The following is a 20,913-nucleotide window of genomic DNA, read 5'->3' as shown; positions in this document are numbered from 1 at the left end:
GAGGGTGACAAACAGGAGTGAGTCTCTCCAGCCATGGTTGGGCCCTGCGCTGATGATTCAGAGGCAGGAGGTGGCTGAGCTGGGCTGGGGAAATCCCAGGGCACAGAGGTACCTTCCTGGTCCCTTCTCCTGCCCCTCTGGCTCTGCCCCCCACACCGGAGCCTCGGGCCCCTGGAACTGATCCCCCAAGTCTGGTACAATCTTCAGCCTGCCCCACTGAGCTGGCGCCAAGCCTGGGCGATTGGGCCAACTTGGGGTGCTGGGGGCCCGCATGAGGGCGTGGGGTGGTGCGGGGGAGAGGCTGGAAGCCAGGACTCCTGGGTTCTCTCCCCCGCTCTGGGAGGGGAGGGTGGTCCAGTGTTTAGAACAGGGGCTGGGCTCTGGCGCTAGGGAACCGTGTGCCAGAAGCAAAAAGCTACTGATCTGTTTCTTTTTGTTTGTTTGTTTTTTTTGGGGGGGGGGGAAACAAATAATTGAGGCTGCTGCCAAAGAACCAGGCTAAACAGCTGCTGCCCTTCGCCTTGGAGTGAGGGGCCACCCAGGAGAGAGCTCTGGCCCTAGCCAGGACCGCTAGTTATACGGGGACCCCTGGCCCGGCACTGAGATGCAGCTGGCTCTGGGGTGGGGCGCAGGGGCTGGGTATGCAGAGACACCTCTCCCACAGGTTTTCCCTGTCTCGGGGGGGGGGGCATGGAACAGAAGATGAGGGCTGTCAATCCTCCAGCCATCCCGCACCCCCCACTTCCCCTCCCTGTCTCAATGCCCTCCCCCACAAGAAGTGGGGCTGGGGGGGGGGCAGGGCGCAATTCTGGGCAGTACCCGAGCTTGGCGGCTTCTGTGCTCTGGCGTCTCTTACACAACCTGGTCTATGCTGCCCCCGCCCCCGCCCCAATTCATCACCAGGGCCACGTACCCTGGGCGGGAAGGGGGAGGGACAGAATGGGGGGGGGAGGGGGCCGCCCTGGGCCGGAAATGAACTCCAGCTGTTCGCTTATCGGCAGGATGCGGCCGAGTCCGCAGGGGGCCAGATCGCAGGCTCTGGCCCCCTCCCCAGCTGGGTGTCCACTGTATTGATAGACAGTGCTCCCCTCCCAGAGCCGGGGAGAGAACCCAGGCGTCCTGGCTCCCCCCCCCCCCCGCTCTAACCACTAGACCCCACTCCCCTCCCAGAGCCGGGGAGACAACCCAGACGTCTTTCCCTCCCCCGCTCTAACCACTAGACCCCACTCCCCTCCCAGAGCCGGGGAGACAACCCAGACGTCTTGGCTTCCCCTCCCCCGCTCTAACCACTAGACCCCACTCCCCTCCCAGAGCCAGGGAGAGAACCCAGGAGTCCTGCCTCCCAGCCCCCACCCTGACCACTAACCCTGGAAACCTAATGTAGTGAGGAGTGGGGTGGGTATCTCACCCACTTTATCTTAATTAACTAAACAATAACCCCACCCGCCTGGGCCCCTACCCCCAAGGTGTGACTGTCTGGGGGGGCGGGTCTGGCTGACACCTGGGCATTAAGGAGGGGGAGGGGCTGTGAGCTGCTGTGTATCTCGGTGATCCCTCATATGGTGGCAGTGAGACCTGAACCCCAGCCCCGCCCCCCCCCTTCCCCGGAGGAAGAGCGCATCCCCCGTGCTGGAGCAGGACAGGCTGGTTGCGCTGGCAGCAGTAGTAAGGCTGTTATCTGCGCTGACAGAGCTGGGCACCAGACTCCCCCGCCCCCGGCCCGTCTCTGGTCCTTCCCTGGCTCGCAGGGGTTAATTATCAGCCCCCCCCCCCCGCCCCGTAGGATGCTGGCGGCAGGGAGCCGGGCGGACCCGGCGCGTCCCCCCTCTCCCGGCCCCGCTGCATTTCCTGCCTCAGGATCCAGAGCCGCTACGATGGGAAAAGGAGAAATGTCCCCCCGCCCCCCCCCAACCACTAGACCTCTCCCAGCCGAGAACCCAGGAGTCCTGGCTCCCTGCCGCTAATCACTAGGCCCCGCTCCCTCCCAGAGCTTGGGCTGTCCGCCCCTCTGTCTACCTAGATCCACTTATCGGATGGATAATGGCAGGTTTCAGAGCCGCAGCCCTGTTAGTCTGTATCCGCACAAAGAACCGGGGGACTTGTGGCACCTTCGAGACGAACACATTTATCGGAGCATCAGCTGCGAGTTGGAGCCCACGAAAGCTGATGCTCAGATAAATGATATTCTTGTTAACTGCTGGAATTAGCCTACCTGCTTGTCACCATGAAAGGTTTTCCTCCTTCCCCCCCCTGCTGTTGGTGATGTCTTATCTTAAGTGATCACTCTCCTTACAGTGTGTATGAAAACCCATTGTTTCATGTTCTCTGTGTGTGTATATAAATCTCTCCTCTGTTTTTTCCACCAAATGCATCCGATGAAGTGAGCTGTAGCTCACGAAAGCTTATGCTCTAATAAATTGGTTAGTCTCTAAGGTGCCACAAGTACTCCTTTTCTTTTTGCGAATACAGACTAACACGGCTGCTACTCTGAAACCTCAGATAAATGTGTTAGTGTCGAAGGTGCCACAAGTCCCCCGGTTCTTTTATCTGATGGAGGGTGTGTACGAGGCTGGGTGGTGGGCGAACAGATAGAGAGGGGTTGTGGGGATAGAGAGATCGGTCTACCCCCCTCCAACCCCTCTAGCTATCTATCCATCCCCATCCACCCCTCTATCTATATACACCCCCTTTATCTATCTATCTATCCATCCCCATCCGCCCCATCTATCTATTTATCCCCTCCACACCCTCTATCTATCTATCTATCTATCCCTATACACCCCACCTCTTCCTCCCACTGCCCCCCCACCGTGGCTCACAAGGGGTCTGGAAGTTGTTACTGGCTGGGACGCCCCCCCCCCCCTTTCAGGAAATTCCAGCTCGGGGCGGGGCGCGGGTGGCACCCCCTGGTGTGGGATTCCCACCATTTCCTCCCCCACCTCCCCATCCTTCTCCTTCCCCGTTCCTTCCTTCACACAACCTTTGCCCGGGAAAGGGGGGCGGTAATCCCCCCCCCGAACTTCTCACTTAAAAAAAACAACCTCGAGCCTCTGTCTCTTTAAGAAGAGAGAGTTGGAGAAGGGGGCGGAGGGGGGAGAGGCCCCGCCCCTTTAACCCTTCACATGAGAGAGGTTTTTTTTTCTGAGCCAGGCGCTGACTTTCTCGTCCCTTGTGCTGCGGGACCCCAGCTGAGCAGAGCTGAGAGGCCGCCCTGCCGGGCCAGTGCCCTACTGAGGATGCACGTTGCTGCTCGAGGTGGGGGGCAGTTGAGGTGGGGGAGCTGCAAAGGGGCTGAGGGTAAGGGCAGCTGGGGTGTAGGCTCAGGATTGGGGGTATCTGGAGTGGGGAGATCTGGGGGGCTGAGCGTGGGGGATTTGGAGTGGGGGAATCCTGGGGGCTGAGGGTGGGGAGAGCTGGGGGGCTGAGCGTGGGGGATCTGGGGTAAGGAGAGTTGGAGGGATCTGTGAAGTGAGGGGAAAGAGGGAGGCAACTGGGGGAGGATCAGTGTTGGGGGGCAGCTGGGAAGATCTGGGGGTGGTGGTAGAGGGCAGCTGGGGAGCAATATGAATGGGGGCAGTAGAGAGGGATCTGGGGTGGGGGACAGGATTGGGGGAGCCGCTGGGGGTCTGAGGGTAGGGGGGATTGACAGCTGGGGGCATCTTAGCTGGGGGGGCAGGAGTGGGGATTCTGGGGGGTGGGGCACAGCTGGGGGGAAGGGGAAATATTCCGGCAGCTCACGGAGGCAGGAGGTGAAACGGGTGGGAAAGAAAGAGGAACATTGGGGAAGATTTGGTGGGCGGGGGGGGTGGGGCGCAACTTTGGGGGGACACACACGCATGTGTGGGGGTGAGGGTGCACATATGTGTGGCCGGGGGAAGGGATGCAGGAGCCTGTGTGCCGTCCCCATCCCAGACTCAGCCTCCCCTGGCCCTGCATGGTCTAGGCGGGGGCCCCTGTTGGGTCCCCACCCTGACCTAGGTCACACGGGTCCCGGGCATGTTCTAAGCATGTTCGAAACCTGCTCATCTTGCCTTGAGATGCCAGGCAGGCGCCCACTGTTGTGACACAGGGTGTGGGCAGGAGCTGTTTTATTATCTGATAACAGTAGCCCAATTATGCTGGGTTTTAGCTTCTGGCTTTCTGGTGGTCTGGCGCTGTCATTTATGGGCTGTTTCTAATTTGATTTCCTCCTTCGCTAGGCCCTTCTCTTTCTTCTCTCGCTATTAATTGCGACAGCTTTTAGTGCCCACAGAATATAGTTGCTCTTTTGCTATATAGTTTATTTGCTAACTTGCTGTATAATGTACTTGCTATGCTGCAATCTAGCCGATGTGTCTTAGAGCCAGAAATCAGACCGCAAGCTAGCCCATACCTAGCGAATTGGCTAGTCGATTATATAGCAAAAACTGTCATTCAGCAAATATAGAGCAATCTAGGAAATAATTAACATGTTAATTATTTGGTATTATTATTAGCAAACGAGCAACGAAGTAACAAATTCTGTCGCAAAACTAGCAAATGAGGTTATTTATTTGTTTGCTTGCTTTGCTGTATAACTTATTTATTTGCTATTTGCTAAATGGCGGCTTTCCTATTTAACTTTCCTGCTAATTTCCTGTTTACCGTGCTAGCTTGCAATTATTGTCTTTGCCATGAAAACTTCTGACTTCTTTCCTAGTTTGCTTTATAACTTACTTGCCATCAGACTCGTTTGGCTGTTTGAGTGATTTGTGATTTACTATTTTTTCAGCTGGCTTTGATCTGGTTTTTTTGATGATTTAGTAGTAGTTACTTGTGTTCCAGTACCACTTAGCGACCCAAACCAAGACTCCCGTCACACCGGGGCGCGCTGCCAGGCCCTGACCACAAGCTGGGGCCTGCCTTGTGTTGGGTGTGTCACAGGCGGCTGCCCAGACCCCAGCAGAAATCACAAAGTCGCCAGCCACATCTTTCCCCAAAATCTTCTCTTCCAAACCGAGTTTATTTTTGACCCCTGATTCTGCGAACGCCCATTACCGGCGAAAACTCGCCCTGAGCGGGATTAAAAGTCTGCATGTGTCAGCCCGCATTTAAACATGGTCTCAAGTCCTGTCCATGGAAGGGAGAGGGGAGGCTGGGAGCCAGGATTCCTGGGTTTCTATCCTGACTAAGAGGGGAATAGTGAGGTCTAGTGGTTAGGAGCAGGCGTGATGGTGCTTAAAATTAGCTAGGGAGCAATTTGCTTTGCTTTATCTGAGCAATCTTAATTCTGTACCTTGACTGGTTATTGACGCTGTAACTGGGTCTCCGAGTTAATTTGATCCCACTCCTTTATTTTATCCCTCGGATCGTTAACCCTTGAGGAATTTCACACGCGCCGGAGCCATGGCTGACTTTGCTCTGTCCACCCCTCCGTTGGGACCTGTGCCGGCTGTCCCGTGCCTTCCCCATTCCCGTCCTGGGGTCTTTTGTCAGTTTCTGCATTTCCTGGTCCCTGTGGAGCGCGGTCAAACATTATCTATCCGTCCCCATCAACCCCTTCTATCTATCTATCTATCCATCCATCCCCGTCCACTCCCTCTATCTATCTATCCATCCCCATTAACTATCTATCTATCCCCATCCACTCCCTCTATCTATCTATCCATCCCCATCAACTCTATCTATCTATCCACCCCCTCTATCTATCTATCCATCCATCCCCGTCCACCCCCTCTATCTATCTATTCCCATCCACCCCATCCATCTATCTATCTATCTATCTATCCCCATCACCCCCTCTACTATCTATCCCCATCAACCCCTTCTATCTATCTATCCATCCATCCCCGTCCACCTCCTCTATCTATCTATCTATCCATCCATCCCCGTCCACCCCCTCTATCTATCTATTCCCATCCACCTCATCCACCCCATACATCTATCTATCTATATATCTATCCCCATCAACCCCTTCTATCTATCTATCTTCGTCCACCCCCCTTATCTATCTATCTATCTATCCATCCCTGTCCACCCCCTCCATCTATCTATCCCCACACACCACCTTTATCTAATCTATCTATCTACTCTATCCCTCCACATATTTTTAAATCAGTCCCATAACTTAAAGTCCTTTTCAGATCAACCCGGGAATAATTACTTTAAATTATCTAAATCTATTCCCTCCATCCCCACACATACAGCCCCCCATCCATCCATCCACCCACCCATCCATCCCATCCACACCCCTCTATCTCTCCATACCCTTCCCCCCACCCCGAGTAGCTGTCTATCCCCCTACACACCGCTCCCTCCCTCCCTCCCCTGATCCATCCATCCCGCCCCGCTAGGAACCGCTGGCTCTGCCATCCCCTTATTATAAAATAGATCTCACCGCTTGCCTTCCCCTCCGTACCCCGCTGGGCATGACTTCGTTTTTCAATAGACTCCACCATCAAGTTGTTCTGCGCCTAGCCCCTGGCTGCTCCCCGACCCTGTTTGCAAACAGAGCCCGGCCCCGAGCCAATTGGCACTCGCACCTCCCGGAGTTCAGGAATGCAGTGAACTTTATAACTTAGTTTGTGCAGGTTCTCTCCCCCCTCCCACCCCCATCCCATGGGATAATATTTGCTTGACTTCTGGATCTCGACTTTCCTGGCAAAGCCGGCGGCCTGGGGTCTGAAGCGGAGGCGGGTGGTGTGTGTACATTTGGACGAGCGGCGTGGGTAGGTTTCCCCCCCCAACTTATTTATGCCTCTCATTTTTGGAGCCAGGTGAATAAAGATCCAGCCGCCACCGCCCCAGAGGGAGGAGAGAAACCACAAGTGGACAAAAAAGGGCAAAGGCGCCGAGGAGGCAAATGAAAGGCCGCCACTCGCCGGCCACCCCGAGAGTTTTGGCGCGTTTGCATCGGGGTGCGGAGAAATGACCAGATAGAGAGCGAAACCCCGGACCCACGCGGGCTTGGGTGGCGGTGGAATTGGCCTCGGGAAAGCGAGCTCCGTTTCTGGATTACAAAACAGGAAGACGGAGACTCTGGCTTGCTCTGTGCGTGACTCATTGATCTCCGGACTTGGGATTCGTACAGGTGAGTAAGGAATTTTTTTCCAAGTTCTTTTCGGCGGCCTCGGAGGGAATCCGGCCCCATGACGGCGGAGGGGAGAGCGGATGCTTTGAGATCACCGAGCCAGTGGGTTGAGGTAAAGGAAGAGCCGCTGTGTGGAAAATTTGGGCTTGTGGGGTTGGGGCAAATGGGAGGCAGGATTCCTGGGTCCTGTGTCAGGGAGGGGAGTGGAAACTGGAGATTAGAGCGCGTGAGGGAAGACTGGGAGCCAGGACTCTTGGGTTCTCTCCGTGGATCTGGAGGGGAGTGGGGTCTAGTGGTATAGAGCACATGAGGGAAGACTTGGAGCCAGGACTCCTGGGTTCGTTTCCCTGGATCTGGGAGGGAGAGTGGGGTCTAGTGGGTTAGAGCTGGGGTGGGGGACTGGGAGCCAGGATGCCTGGGTTTCTCTCCCTGGCTCGGGGATGTGGATCCAATGGGTTTAGAGCAGCAGGGACTGGGAGCCAGGAGACCTGGGTTCTCGCCCCAGCCCTGGACTGGGAGTGGGGTCATGTGAATGTGCTATAATCCTATATGTCTTGCCCAACCCCAGGGAGGGCTCCTCCCTCCAATCTGCAGGGGGCTGGATAAGATTAGAGGCGGTCCAGGAGACCTGACCATTGTTTGGATCTTAGGGCCAGGGTGGGAGTGGGAGCTTTAAGCAGACAGCCCTCGCTAGCAGGGGCTCCAACCCTGAGACGAGAGAAGGGGCCACTGGTACCAGCCCAAAACAAGGAGGAGGGGCCTTACACCTCTTGGTCCCAGACAGAGTCATTGGGAGAACTGGGGGTAGAACCCAGGAGTCCTGGCTCCCACCCCACCGCCCGCCACTCCTGACCACTAGCCCCACTCCCCTCCCAGAGCCTGGAATAGAACCCAGGAGTCCTGTCTCCCAACCCCTACCTTCATGTCAGTAGACCATACTCCATCCGATAGACTTTCTCTGATGGAAACATGAAAATCCCATGGGAGAAGCTATAATCTCATTGCTAAGGGGCCAGATGGTGGGTGATTCAGAACTCCTGGGTCCCATCCCCAGCTCTGGGAAGGGACTGGGGTCTAGTGGTTGGAGTGGGGGTGGAGCGCTAGGAGCCAGGACTCCTGGGTTCCATCCCTGGCTGTGGGAGGGGAGTGGGGTCTAGTGGTCAGAGTGGCAGGGGCGGGCTGAGAGCCAGGACACCTGGGTTCTCTTCTAGTTGGTCTCTCCTGGTTCTCTTCCTTCCTCTCTAATTGCTCCTTCAGTGTTTCCCTTGGAAGATCCTCCCGCTGGCCTCCTCCACTTTTTGGGGCTGGGTTCCCCAAGACTCCGGTCGCCTCTCATCTCTAGGCCAGCTCATCCACAGCCCAGCAGCTTCTTCTCCATTCTCCTAGATCCCACAGCCAGACGGGGCCCGTTGCAAGCCGCTCGCCTGAGTGCCGGGAGAACCCTGCCCATGGCGCTGCCCCAAATTCAGTCCTGGCTGATCCAGGTCAGGTCTTTGAGAGGCTGGAGGAAAATCCACCACGTCTCTTGGTTAATTATCCAGACAGTTAAGTCCCCTCAGCATGCAAAAACTTCTGCCGTGTTCCCAGGCTGGGTTTGTCTCGCTTCAACTTCCAGGCGTGGGATCGGGTCCGATCTTCCTCTGCTCCACCGAGGATCCCGTTAGTAAATATTCGTCCCCCATGTCAGTACCGATAGCCCGGGATCGAGTTCCCCCTGGACCTTCTCTCTGCTCAGCTAAACAGTTGGAGCTTCTGGCGTCTCTCACGCCCTGGCAGGTTTGGAACCCTTCAATCGTCTGCGTGACTCTTCTCCAACACGGGGTCCCGACAGTGTCGCCCCAGGGCTAGATCCAGAGGAGAAATCCCCTCTCTGCTCGCACTTGAAGTTCCCTGGGGACACAGCATGTGATCCCATTAGCCCCTTCGGTGTCGGGTCTCCTGCAGAACTGTCTCCCTCCCAGCCTCGTCGTCTCCTTGTGCATGTCCAGCCATCAGCTCCTGATCTTCCCCCCCCCAACCTCCAGTCCGCCCCCCTCCCTCCTTTCTGTCACTACAACCATGACCTGTCTTGCCTGGCCCTTAATGTGGGTGTCGTCTTCCGCTCGGGCGCCTCTCTCGGTCTGTGGGCTGAAACCTCGCCCAGCTGTTCGGCCTGCGTCCTGAGGCCTGGCCCGGGCGCCTAGCGGCCCGAGGGCTAAGCCGAACCAATGGCTGGGAGTTGAAGCTCAACAATTCCCGACGGGAAACGAGGGGCCGATTTTTTTTAAGGGGGAGGAAAATGACCCGTTGGGGCAACTTCCCAAGGGTTCGGCTGTACAGTGAACAGGGTCAGGGCCATTCGATGTGTGATGCAGGAGGTCAGAGCAGATGATTGCAGAGAGAACCCAGGAGTCCTGCCTCTCTGATCCCCCACCCCACTCCACTCCCACTCCCCTCCCAGAGCCAAGAATAGAAACCAGGAGTCCTGGTTCCTGCCCCTCCTGCTCTAACCACTAGACCTCTCTCCTCTTCCTGAGCTGGGAGAGAACCCAGGAGTCCTGGTTCCCAGCCTCCCCTTCTAACCCACCAGACCCACTTCCCCTCCCAGAGCTGGGGCTAAAAACCAGGAGTCCTGGCTCCCTACCCCCCCCTGCTCTAACCTGAGGGCCACATCTGGGTATAGAAATTGTATGGTGAATGCTCACAAAATTGGGGTTGGGGTGTGGGAGGGGGTGAGGGCTCCAGGGTAAGGCCAGAAATGCAGAGTTCAGGGTGCGGGAGGGGGCTCTGGGCTGGGGCGGGAGGGGTGGGAGGCAGGAAAGGGCTCCAGCTGGGGGGTGCAGGCTCTGGGGTGGGGCTGGGGACGAGGGGTTTTGGGTGCAGGAGGGCGCTCCAGGCTGGGACAGAGGAGTTCGGAGGGCAGGAGGGGGATCAGGGCTGGGCTAGGGGTTTGGGGCACGGGAGGGTGGCTCAGGGATGCAGGATCCAGGTGGTGCTTATCTCAAGTGGCTCCTGGAAGCTGCGGTACGTCCCTTCTCTGGCTCCTATGCAAAGGCACGGCCAGGTGGCTCTGCGCGCTGCCCTGTCCGCAGGCGCCGCCCCTGCAGCTTCCATTGGCTGCGATTCCCAGTGAATGGGAGCTGCAAGGGCGGTACTTGGGGCGGGGGCATCAGGCAGAGTGGAGCCCCCTGGCTGCCCCTACGCGTAGGAGCCGGAGGAGGGATGTGCCGCAGCTTCGAGGAGCCACAAGGAGCAGCCCCCCGACCCCACTCCCCAGCGGGAACTCGAGGGCTGGATTAAAACGACTGGTGGGCCAGATCTGGCCTGTAAATCATCATTTGCCCACCCCTGCCTTAGACCTCTAGGCCAAGGCCTTTCCCATCCATCCGCACACAAACTCTCCACCTCTCGCACCCCGATTCCTGCATCTTCCTTCGCCCAGGCTGTGCCCCGCACCAGCCGGGCCCCGTTTCAGCAGCGGCCCTGAGCCTGTCGCTTTGTTTCCGTCGCCCCCTCTCTGCGTCCCGCTGCTGGCTTCCCCTTCTCCATGGCGTCCGCCCACCTGATCCTCTCCCCATCCCTCTCTGAGGGGCCTGGGGTCCCTGCTGCTGTTGCCTGCTGGATAACAGCCAAGCTGCCCCTGGGTGCTCCCCAGCTGCCCCACACCCTGGGGAGATGCTCCCCGTAAACACCCCTGGAGCAGCAGCTGTCAGGTCCCTCCTGGGTCCCGGCGCTGAGCGCCCTGCTTGTCACGCTGGCCAACGGGGCATTGCCATGTGCGCCCCCCCATCCTTCTGTCCGTCCATCACCTCCTTGGGGCAGGGATGGGCTCTTTGTTCTGGGTCTGTGCAGCGCACTGGAGGCTACCGTAATACACCTAATAGCAGTTAAATGTACAGCACCTGGCGCCCCAGGGGCTACGTAATGCATCTAATAGCAATAAAATGTACCGCATCTGGTGCCTCGGGGCTACCGTAATAGCAATGAAATGTACAGTGCCTGGGGGGTCTGGGGAATGGCTGGGGCACCCAGGGGCTACTGTAACGCACCTAATAGCAATGAAATTATGGTAGCCCCAAGGCACTGCCCCTCTCTCGCATAGCTGGTGGGGCGAGAGAGGGGCAGTGCCTTGGGGCTACCATAATACCCCTAATAGCAATAAAAGGTACAGGGCCTGGCACCATGCGGCCATGGTGGGGGGGAGGAAGGGGCTAGGTGCGACTATAATTCACCTAATGAACAACACACAGCACCTTGCACAATGAGGTCACGGTTGAGAGCTGGAGCTCCTAGGTGCTACTGTAATACACCTAACAGTGTGCAGCACCTAGCACAATGGGGATCCAGAGCTGGGGCTCCTAGGCGCTACCATAATAGACCTAGTAACGTTCCATGCCCAGCACTGCGGGGGCCAGGCCCATGACTGGGCTGCTAGGCACTGTCATGGGGTGGGGAATGGGGGGCACTGAAGGGAATCCCTGAGCTAGAGGTGGCTCTGGGAAGGGAGCGGTGGGTGGGGGTGGGGGGGCGCAGCTGGGAGCCAGGACTCCTGGGTTCTCTCCCTTGCTCTTGGAGGGGTGTGGGGTCTATTGGTTAGAGTGCAGGAGGGGGGTTGGGAGCCAGGACTCCTGGGTTCTGTCCTGTGCCTCCCAGCCCTGCTGACTGCGCTCCCAGGGACTGGCTGTACCTCTTGTTCCCACTTGTTGGGGATGGGGCTGGACCAAAACCTGTCCTGCCCCCGCCAGCAGAATCATTGTTCCCCTGAAGCCTGAATCAACCCTACCCATTAGATCCCCTCCCAGCCACTGCCAGCTGGGATCCCACTGCCAGCACTGCAGTATGACTCACCCACAGCCAGGGAGACAACCCAGGAGTCCTGGCTCCCAACACCCCCCTGCTGTAACCACTAGACCCCACTCCCCTTCCACAGCCAGTGAGAGAACCCAGGAGTCCTGGCTCCCAGCCCCCTCCTGCTCCAAACCACTAGACCCCATTCCCCTTGCACAGCCAGGGAGAGAACCCAGGTGTCCTGGCTCCCAGCCCCCTTGTTTGTTGTGGCACTGGGCTCAGCTTGGATCCGGGTCCCCTGGCAGCGGGGCGGAGCAGGAATCTGGTCAGACAGGTTCCCCACCCCACTCCTTTCCCCAGGGGAGCGGCTTGGGGGTGGGGTGGGGGGCGGTGACTCATGGGAACCAGGTGGGATGGGGATGGGGGTGTGGGTTCCCTGCTCCTTGCCCTCCCACTGTATCTCCATCAGAAAGGCCCCTTCTAGCCCCTCTCTTCCCTAGTCATTGTCTCCTTCCTCCTTTTCCTTCTCTTCTCTCTCACTCACACTTTCATCTCTCTTTCCTTCCCCCCATTACAACCCCCCCAGTCCCAGACAGACAGAGGGGTCTCCCTGTCCATTCATGGGGGTGGGGAACCCCAGCCCAGCTGCTCTGGATTCCAGCTGTTCTGATAGATGGGGCTGCTTTGTCCATCCAGTGCCCCCCCTCTGTGCCACCCTGTACCCCGCCTTGTCCAGCCAGCCCCCCATCTGATCTGCCCCATCCCTGGCCCTGTCCTACCACCCCCTCCATCAGAGCAACCCACATCCTGTCCAGCTGTCTCCCCCCAATCCCCTGCCCCCCTAGCTGTCCCTCCCCCTAATTGGAACCCCCCATCACCTGCCCGAGCTGGGCTCTCCTCACCCCCGATGTGAGCTCCCCCCTGCCAGCTCTGATCTGGCACAAAGCCAGGGTTCCCAGCTGGCTTGGGGGAGAACAGCCAGAGGAAACTGACTTCACTTCCCCAGGACAGGAAATGCCACCTCCCCCCACCGTCCCAGCTGTCCAGCCCTCGATTCCCCCCCCATCCCTCTCAATCCCCACTGGCCTGGGCTAGAGCTACATCCTCCCTGCCATTCCCCCCAGGGCCGGGGAGAGAACCCAGGAGTCCTGCCTTCCACGCCCTCTGAAATAATCCCTTGTCACAGAGTGGGGGATATTTTGCCGGGGATCAACACCCTTAGTGGGTGACCCCTATTTATCCAAAGATATGGGGGTGCAGGAGAGAAACCCTTTCCCTGTCACCCATTCCCAGCCCCCCGAGACATCCAGTCCCTCTCCTGGGGCTGGATGGGAGGCAGCAACCCCTAGAGGGGAAAGGCCCCGTGCCCCATTCCCCACCCCCTTTGAGACAGCCAGTCCTGCAGTGGAGCTGGTGCCCCCTAGAGGCACGGGGTCCTGTCTCCCTGACCCCCATGTCTCTCTCTCTGTGCCCCCCAGATGCCGATTCTGAAGCAGTCCCCCATCTCCCAGTCGAAGAAGAGGCCCCGCATTGGCCGGGACATGATCAGCGCCCCGCTGGGGGATTTCCGGCACACCATGCACGTCGGCCGGGGCGGGGACGCCTTCGGGGACACCTCCTTTCTCAGCAACCATGGGGGCCCCAAGGCCAACGGGCTGCCCCCCACCACCGAGGCCTTGGCACCGGCTCAGTCCCCCAGCCGCCTCTCGGGGTCCTCCGGCAGCCCGGCTGATTTGGGGGGTGGCCCTGGTGCCTTGGATTTGCCCCCTGATGGCTGGGAGGGGGAACTGCAACACGCTGAGTCCCTCTTCTCCTTCGAGTTGGATCTGGGGCCATCCATTCTGGATGAGGTGTTGGGGGTCATGGACAAGGGCGGGGAGCAGCCCCGGAGCGAGGACGTCAGGGCGGAGAGGCCGGTGGGGGGACAGGAGCTGGGCCATGGGGCAGCTCCCCAGGCAGGGGAGGAGGAAGAAGAAGAGGAGGAAGGCTCCGGGCATGGATACACATTTGATGATGAGCTGGATGATGAGATTGGGCTATAGGAGAGGAGGCTCAGCTCCCCTCCATTCCCCCCTATTCCCTCCACCCATCCATCTTTCTGCTCCCCATCCCTTCATCCACGCCCCCCATGCTTCAGCCATCCCCCTCTTCCCTTGCATGTGTTCTCTTGTTCTTTCCTTCTTCCTCACCCTTCTTTCATGCTCTTCCCCCTTCTCTTTCTTTTGCTCCTGCTCTCTTTCCCTTCCCCTCTTCCACCATCTCTTCCTTTCATTCTTTTCTTTTGTTCACTTATTCTTACCCCCCAGCCGGCCCCCTCCCCATGACAGTACCGGTTCTCCGAGGATGGCGATCCTACCTTCAATGGAAAGCCTGATGTGTTTGATCCTAATTTTCACCTCCTTGTCTGTATGGATTTCTGGAATCCTAATCCACCCACTCATCCGTTGACTGGTCAACTCATCAATACCTCTATCTATTAATGAGCCCTTTAATCAATCCACCAACCCACCTGTCAATCCATTTGTAAATCAACCCGTCAATTGATCAACATCAAACTACCACCAAAAAACAATCGGCCCATTGGCTGACAAAATGAGCTATCAACAGTCAGCCCCCCCCTCACGCATCAATTGGCCAATGGACCCATCAACCAACCAATGGACCTGCCAACTAAGTTATCTACCAACTAATTGACCCATGGAACAGTCAAAAATCAACCAAGCAACCCTTCAACCCATCAACGGACTAGTCAGGAATCAACCTGCCAATTGACCAGTCAGCCAACCAGTGGAATAGTCAACAATCAACCAACCGATTGGTCGGTGGAATGGTCAACGATCAACCAATCGAATAAGCCAACCTATCAATGGAATAGTCAAGAATCATGCCACCAATCAACCACTCAATCAACCGGTGGAACAATCAACTAATCAATTAATCAACCAGTCATTCCACCAATCATCTCAGCAGTTGACCAAATAATCCACCAGTCAGTCAGCATCCCCCATCCTCTCCCTCATTCCCCTCTCCCAATGGGAGAAGGAACTCCTGAATGGAAAGAAGAGACACTTTGATGTTGGTTTTATGTGTAACCATCTCATACCCCATCTGGACTCCGGGGTCACAAGAGATGGACTTGGACAAGAGCAGTGGCACTGGTTGGGGGGCAGGATCAGCCATGAGAAAAGTGATTTGGGTAACGCTGTGAAAATGACTTGAGTTCCCTCCTCCCCCACCCTCTATTTTATGCCTGGGGCTCCACCCCCATGGAAGGAAAGTTACTTGAGACATTAATGGATTATATTCACGAGGGGTGGAGGGCCTAGGGTCTCATGGGTTAGAGCAGAGGGGCTGGGAGCCAGGACTCCTGGGTTCTCTCCCTGGCTCTGGAGGAGGGGAGGGGGTTCTAGTGGTTAGAGCACGTGAGGGAAGAGTGGGAGCCAGGACTCCTGGGTTCTATCCTTGGCTCTGGAAGGGGAGTGGGGTCTAGTGGTTAGAGCAGGGGGGCTGGGAGCCAGGACTCCTGTGTGCTCTCCCTGGCTCTGGAGGAGGGGAATGGGGTCTGGTGGTTAGAGCAGGGGGGCTGGGAGCCAGGACTCCTGGGTTCTCTCCCTGGCTCTGGAGGAGGGGAGAGGGGTCTAGTGGTGAGGGCAGTGGGGGCTGGAAGCCAGGACTCCTGGGTTCTATCCCCAGCTCTGTCATTGATCCCCTGTGTGTCCCCAGGCAAGTCCATGTGTCAGTCTGTGTCTCAGTTTCCCCCTCTAAAGTGGAGCTCATGATGCTGCCCCAAGGAGGCGGTGTGGGGAGGGAGGAAGTTGGGTTTCTCTGATGAAAGCTGCTACCTGGGTGCTAGGGATGAGCCCACCTCCCAGCAACTGAGTGCAAGGGGGGGGCAGGGCTGGAGGCTGACCTGAGCTCCATCCGGAGCCACCCCCAGTCTGCCACGGGGGGGCGGGGGGGCAGGGCCATGGTCTGATCTTGTGCTAATTGCTGGGTCTCCTCACCCCAGTCCTTCGGTGTGTCCGCTGCGAGCCCCAGGCCTGGCACGCTGACCTTAACGCCTGCCCCTGGCCCTCCGTGTCTCTGCCCCCCCCATGTTAAATAGCAGGATGGATCTCTGCGTATATTTTTTTATATCTCTGTATATTGCCCCCCCGCGGTGTATAAATGTCCATTCCCCTCCCCCAGCCCTGCCTCGAGTTCACTCTCCAGCAAAGCTTTGTGGGGAGAGAGAAATGTTTGTATTTCTTACCATTAAAGCGCGACCTTCGGTCCGGAGCTGGGCCTGTTTTTGAGCCTCTTTGCCCCTGGAATCCATTCCACAGCGCCCCCCCATGATCCTCCCCCCCCGCCTTGCAAACTGGGTAATCTGCTGCCTAGAGCCAGGAGGGGACACAGTGGGGTCAGTCCTGGCCACACAGGGGGAGGGAAACACAATGGAAAAACGGGGGGAGTGGGAAGAAAATATTCTCAGAGCTGTGGGATGCATGGGTGGGAGCCAGGACTCTTGGGTTCCATCCCTGGCTCTGGGAGGGGAGTGGGGAGCTGGTGGGTTAGAGCGGGAGGGGGGGCAGGGAGCCAGGACTTCTGGGTTCTCTCCCCAGCTCTGGGGGGGCTGGTGGGTTAGAGCTAGAGTGACCAGATGTCCCAATTTTATAGGGACAGTCCTGATTTTGGGGTCCTTTTCTTATATAGGCTCCTATTCCCCCCCCCCCCCCCGTGTCCTGATTTTTCACATTTGCTGTCTGGTCACCCTAGTTAGAGCAGGAGGAACTGAGAGTCAGGACTCTTGGGTTCTCTCCCCAGCTCTGGGGGGTCTGGTGGGTTAGAGCAGGGGGGTCTGGGAACCAGGACTCCTGGGTTCTCTGCCCGGCTCTGTGGGGGCTGGGAGCCAGGACTCCTGGGTTCTCTCCCCAGCTCTTTGGGGGTTGGTGGGTAAGAGCGGGGGGGCTGGGAGCCAGGACTCCTGGGTTCTCTCCCCGGCTCTGTCACTGTCTCACCTCCCTGCCCTTAGACCGTTGGCTGCCTAGCTAGGGATTTCTAGCTAGGGATTCCCAGTGCGCCACCCTCGCCAGAGCCAGGCGGACAAGAGACATCTGTCCAGCTTGCTTGGCTTGGGTCTGTCTTTTCCTCCTGAGATACCTCACAGGTCCCCTTCTACCTGATCCTTCCTCCACCCGCCCCCCCCCCGCCCCAGCTCCGCTCTGTCCATCCCCCCCCCCCACCCTCACATGCGATCCCTCTTGCCCTGTGCTACCCTGGCATTGTCCACTGCCCCAGACCAGCGGAGAATTAGGGTCCTGTTTCCCTGCCCCCCGGCCCAAGTGTAAATCCTCCCGCAGGGGGCTCAGGCCTGTCAGCCCACCAGGATTCAGAAGCCAGGACTTCACCACTAATGCCCCCCCACCCCAAAACCTTGTTCAGCCTCCCCCTCCCCTCCGGCTGGGTTAGCGTCCCCCAATGGTGCCCTGGGCTCCCAGTCGTGCTCTGTGAATTTCCTGGCACTGGGCGATTTCCACTGTAAACAGATCTGGGGCCGGGGCGTGGGGGGGTGACATTGTCCAGGAAGCCTGGCCGGCCCTGCCAGGAACAGGGAGCTAAGTGCCCAAGTGAAACAGAGCAGCTGGGAGCCTGACGCAACATCAGCATGGCTGGCTCGGGGTGGGGGTGGGGAATGAGGCACGGGGCATCTTCCCTGGGGGAGCGGGGAGCCAGGACTCCTGGGTTGTCTCCCGGGCTCTGGGAGGGGAGTGGGGTCTGGTGGTTAGAGCAGGGAGGGGGCTGAGCGCCAGGACTCCTGGGTTCTCTCCCTGGCTGTGGGAGTGGAGTGGGGGCTAATGGTAAGAGCAGGGGCGGGGCTGGGAGCCAGGACTCCTGGGTTCTCTCCCCGGCTCTGGGAAGGGAGTGGGGTCTGGGGCGGGCTGGGAGCCAGGACTCCTGGGTTTCTTTGCTGGCTCTGGGCGGGGCTAATCAGCGAATTACACATTCGCCATGGTTGCTCTTTGCCCCCTGCTGGAGGCCTGGGGTTTAGAGCCATAAAAATTTCACCGCCTTTCCCATCAGCCCTTGCAGCTCCCTTTATAGCCCTGGGCAAGTGGCCCAGCTGGGAGGGGCACGGCCAAAGCAGGAAAGCCTCATCCAGGCCTGGCTCAGGGAGGCCCAGCCCCGCAGGGGCAGGTAATTCCTGATCAATGCAGCAGGATCGGCCCCTGCAGCCTGCTCCCAGCGGGGACAGGCTGGAGTCCCTGCCCCCCCTGAACCAGCCAGTCCCCCGCCCTGGGACCGGATAGAAGCCAGTGTCCCCTAGAGGGGAAAGGCCCCGTGTCCCATTCCAGATCCGGGCCTGCCCCCCATTAAGGGGAAAGGCCCTGTCCCCTGTGCTAACTCTCTCTTTGCCTTGCAGACTGGACTCCACTGAAGCAATGGAGGGCCCGGCCGCTGGGGGAGATTTTGCTGCCCCCCCAGCCAACCCTACAGGGGGAGCCCCGGAACCGGGATGCGATGGGCCGGGGGTTACAGAGCCAGCCCCCATGCTCAGCCCCGTCTGCCGCTTCTTCTTGGCGGGCAGTTGCCGCTTCGGCGCCCGCTGCCGGAACCCCCACCCCGGCTCCCCGCCTGCTGCCCCCCAGCCGCCCCCCGAGCCTCCCAGCAAGAAGCCCCCCATGAAGACAGCCGGGGATGTTGTCTCCCGCATCCTCTGGGACCACCAGCTGCCGCCTGGCGCGTTCACCGTGGGCCACCTGGATCGCTTCTCCGGTGTGCGGGAAGATGCCTTCACGGCCTTCTCCTGGGAGGACCTGGCCTCGATTGGGCCGGAGGTGCTGGCCATACCCCAGCACAGGATCCAGTACTTCAAATACCGCAGCCGTGTAGTGTGGGACAAAGCCAGTCGGCTGGACGACGTCTTTGGCTCCACCGGGGGCGGCCGGACCATCCTGGAGGTGATGGAGGAAGAGGCCGGGCGCCAACAGGCCGTGGAAATGGGGGATGGTGGCTCAGCTGGAGGATACCCGCCGGCCGGTGGAGCTGGGATGCCAGAGGAGGCCATAGCTCCGGAGGGCAAAGAGGAGGATGAAGATGACGAAGCTGAGCCAGGAGCCTTGAGCCGCCCCCCAGTGGCCTTGCGGCCCCCACGCCCCACCCATTTCGTGGCCGTGCGCATCACCAGCCCGGAGCTGCGGGGCTCAGTGGCCCGGCTCCAGGAGGCCCTGACCCGGGCCAACCCCGGCTTGGCCGAGTTCTGCTCCCCACTGCCCACCCTCCACCTCACCATCTGCCTCCTCCGGCTGGACGGTGCTGGCGAGATGCAGGCAGCCGTCACCGCCTTGCGGGAGCTGCAGGCCGAGCACCGGTGCTTCCTGCCGCCCGCCCCGCTCCTACGCTTCCAGGGTCTGGGCACCTTACAGGGCCGGGTGCTGTACGCCATCCCTGCGCCAGGCCCGGAGCTGGCAGGGCTGGCCCACACCCTGGAGCAGGGATTTGCCTGCAAGGGGCTGACTGTCATCCCGCTCCCAGCCCATGATTGCTTCCATCTCACTGTGGCCAAGATCCCGGTGGGTGGGGAGCCGAGGCTGAGCCTGCCCGCAGAGCCCCCCGGGGAGGAGCTGGGGACCCAGGCAGTGGAATCACTATGTCTGTGCCAGGTGGGCAGGGGCAGACGGGCAGATGGGTTTTACTTCACCCTCGTGGAGCTGGATCTGTACTGAGGGGGTACCCCACGCCCCTCCCCAAATCCGAACGGAAGAGCTGGGACTCCACTGACTCTTCTATCCTGGGATCCAATCCACCCCCCCCACACCAAATCTAAACTTTAGGGGAGGGCAGCTCTTCTCTCAGGTCCCCTCATTAAGGTGAGAGCTAGGACTCCTGAGTTCTCCCCACTGCAGGGAGGGGAATGGGGCCTAGTAGTTATGGGGACGGGCAGGGCTGAGAGCCAGACTCCTGGGTTCCATGTGGAGCTTTGGGAGGAGCATAGGATTGAGTGATTATAGTGGGAGTGTAGGGAGCCAGGACTCCTGGGTTCTATCTGCAGCTCTGGGAGAGGAGCAGGGACAGCTGGGAGCCAGGACGCCTGGGTTCTAGCCCCAAGCTCTGCTCCCCAATTCACCTTGCCCCCATGCATATAATTCCCTTCCCTGGCATCTCCCCCCTTTCTTAAACCCCGAGTCATTCACCCAGCCAGCAGCCTCTCAGGAAGGAGTTCCTAGCTGAGATGCAGGGCCCGGCTCATTGTACAACCTGCCTGGGGTGGACCTAGGGAGCTCCTGCCTCTGGTCCTTTAGTCCTTTGCCAGGTGCCTTGCCCCATGGCAAAGGGTCCCACAACCCAGGCTCCGGCCAAGCAAGCTCAGCTGTGCAGGTGGAAGACAGACAGAGAGTCAAGCCCCGGTCTGTTCCCCTCAACCCTGGGGGTTTGCACGTGTTGTTGGGAAGAATTTGATGCTCTTAGATCATTTTGCCCCACAACACGGATGTTTCTTTTTAAGCAATTTTCTCTACAATCAATGGCAGTTTTCCCAGCTGCTTCCTCCCCTTTATACCCAAACTGGTAACAGCCCGGGTCAACCCGTACCAAGGAAACACCCATTCTCAAGCAGTTTTCTCTGTGCCTTTCTCTAAATTCAAATAGCTGGAGCTAGAAACGGTCTTTGGTCAGCGTGTGCAGATGGTGAAATTGGCATCTACCGCTGCGTCCCAATAAAAACATCTAACCTGTTCCAGCCTCTTGCTACGGATACGAACAGGCCGATCTGCGGCCTTTGCTGATGCTAACGAAGGACTAGACTAATGGCTCTCGCTCAAGCAGGAATTAATTCACAGCAGGGGTAGGGGCTTGTCTTCTACAGTTCAGACTCAATGATGATCAAAGATGCGGAGAGTCCAGCGGGATTCCCCAAACCAGCTTAGCACACTGAAGGTTAAACAAGCCCTGTCACTTTATGTCACATTAGGCATCTGTCTGCATCTTTCGGCATCTAAATCCCTTTGGAAATCTGGCCAGGAGCGATTTGCCCAAGGTCACAGGCACTAGGGCAAACGCCGGCATCCCAAATCCCACATGGGATCCCCCAATCCAGCCTCAAAAAAATAAGACAGCGG

The 20,913-nt window shown here is 58.6% G+C and overlaps 2 protein-coding genes across 6 annotated transcripts; both read left to right on the top strand.

Moving 5' to 3' along the window:
* Nucleotides 1–1,552: 1,552 nt before the first annotated feature.
* Nucleotides 1,553–16,093, top strand: CDC42EP5 (CDC42 effector protein 5). 5 transcript variants are annotated; one of them, XM_043501250.1, is made up of 5 exons: nt 1,553–1,665; nt 3,743–3,749; nt 4,783–4,787; nt 6,735–7,160; nt 13,294–16,093. In XM_043501250.1, exons 4-5 carry the CDS (start codon nt 7,107–7,109, stop codon nt 13,855–13,857), a joined length of 618 nt encoding a protein of 205 aa, XP_043357185.1. In that variant the 5' UTR covers nt 1,553–1,665; nt 3,743–3,749; nt 4,783–4,787; nt 6,735–7,106; the 3' UTR covers nt 13,858–16,093. The 5 variants fall into 5 exon arrangements, with proteins under 5 accessions (XP_043357185.1, XP_038237419.1, XP_038237418.1 ...); XM_038381491.2 differs by lacking the exons at nt 1,553–1,665; nt 3,743–3,749; nt 4,783–4,787 and adding an exon at nt 3,102–3,255 and having other exon boundaries at nt 6,735–7,048; nt 13,293–16,093; XM_038381490.2 differs by lacking the exons at nt 1,553–1,665; nt 3,743–3,749; nt 4,783–4,787 and adding an exon at nt 3,102–3,255.
* A 1,654-nt stretch (nt 16,094–17,747) lies between these two features.
* Nucleotides 17,748–20,905, top strand: LENG9 (leukocyte receptor cluster member 9). Its single transcript, XM_038381489.2, has 2 exons — nt 17,748–17,992; nt 18,219–20,905. Exon 2 carries the CDS (start codon nt 18,238–18,240, stop codon nt 19,519–19,521), a length of 1,284 nt encoding a protein of 427 aa, XP_038237417.1. The 5' UTR covers nt 17,748–17,992; nt 18,219–18,237; the 3' UTR covers nt 19,522–20,905.
* The last annotated feature ends 8 nt before the right edge of the window (nt 20,906–20,913 follow it).

Source organism: Dermochelys coriacea, chromosome 23, assembly GCF_009764565.3.
Source record: "Dermochelys coriacea isolate rDerCor1 chromosome 23, rDerCor1.pri.v4, whole genome shotgun sequence".
NCBI lineage: Eukaryota > Metazoa > Chordata > Testudines > Dermochelyidae > Dermochelys > Dermochelys coriacea.
Note: the sequence above shows the minus strand (reverse complement) of the source record. Positions and strands in the feature narration are given on the sequence as shown.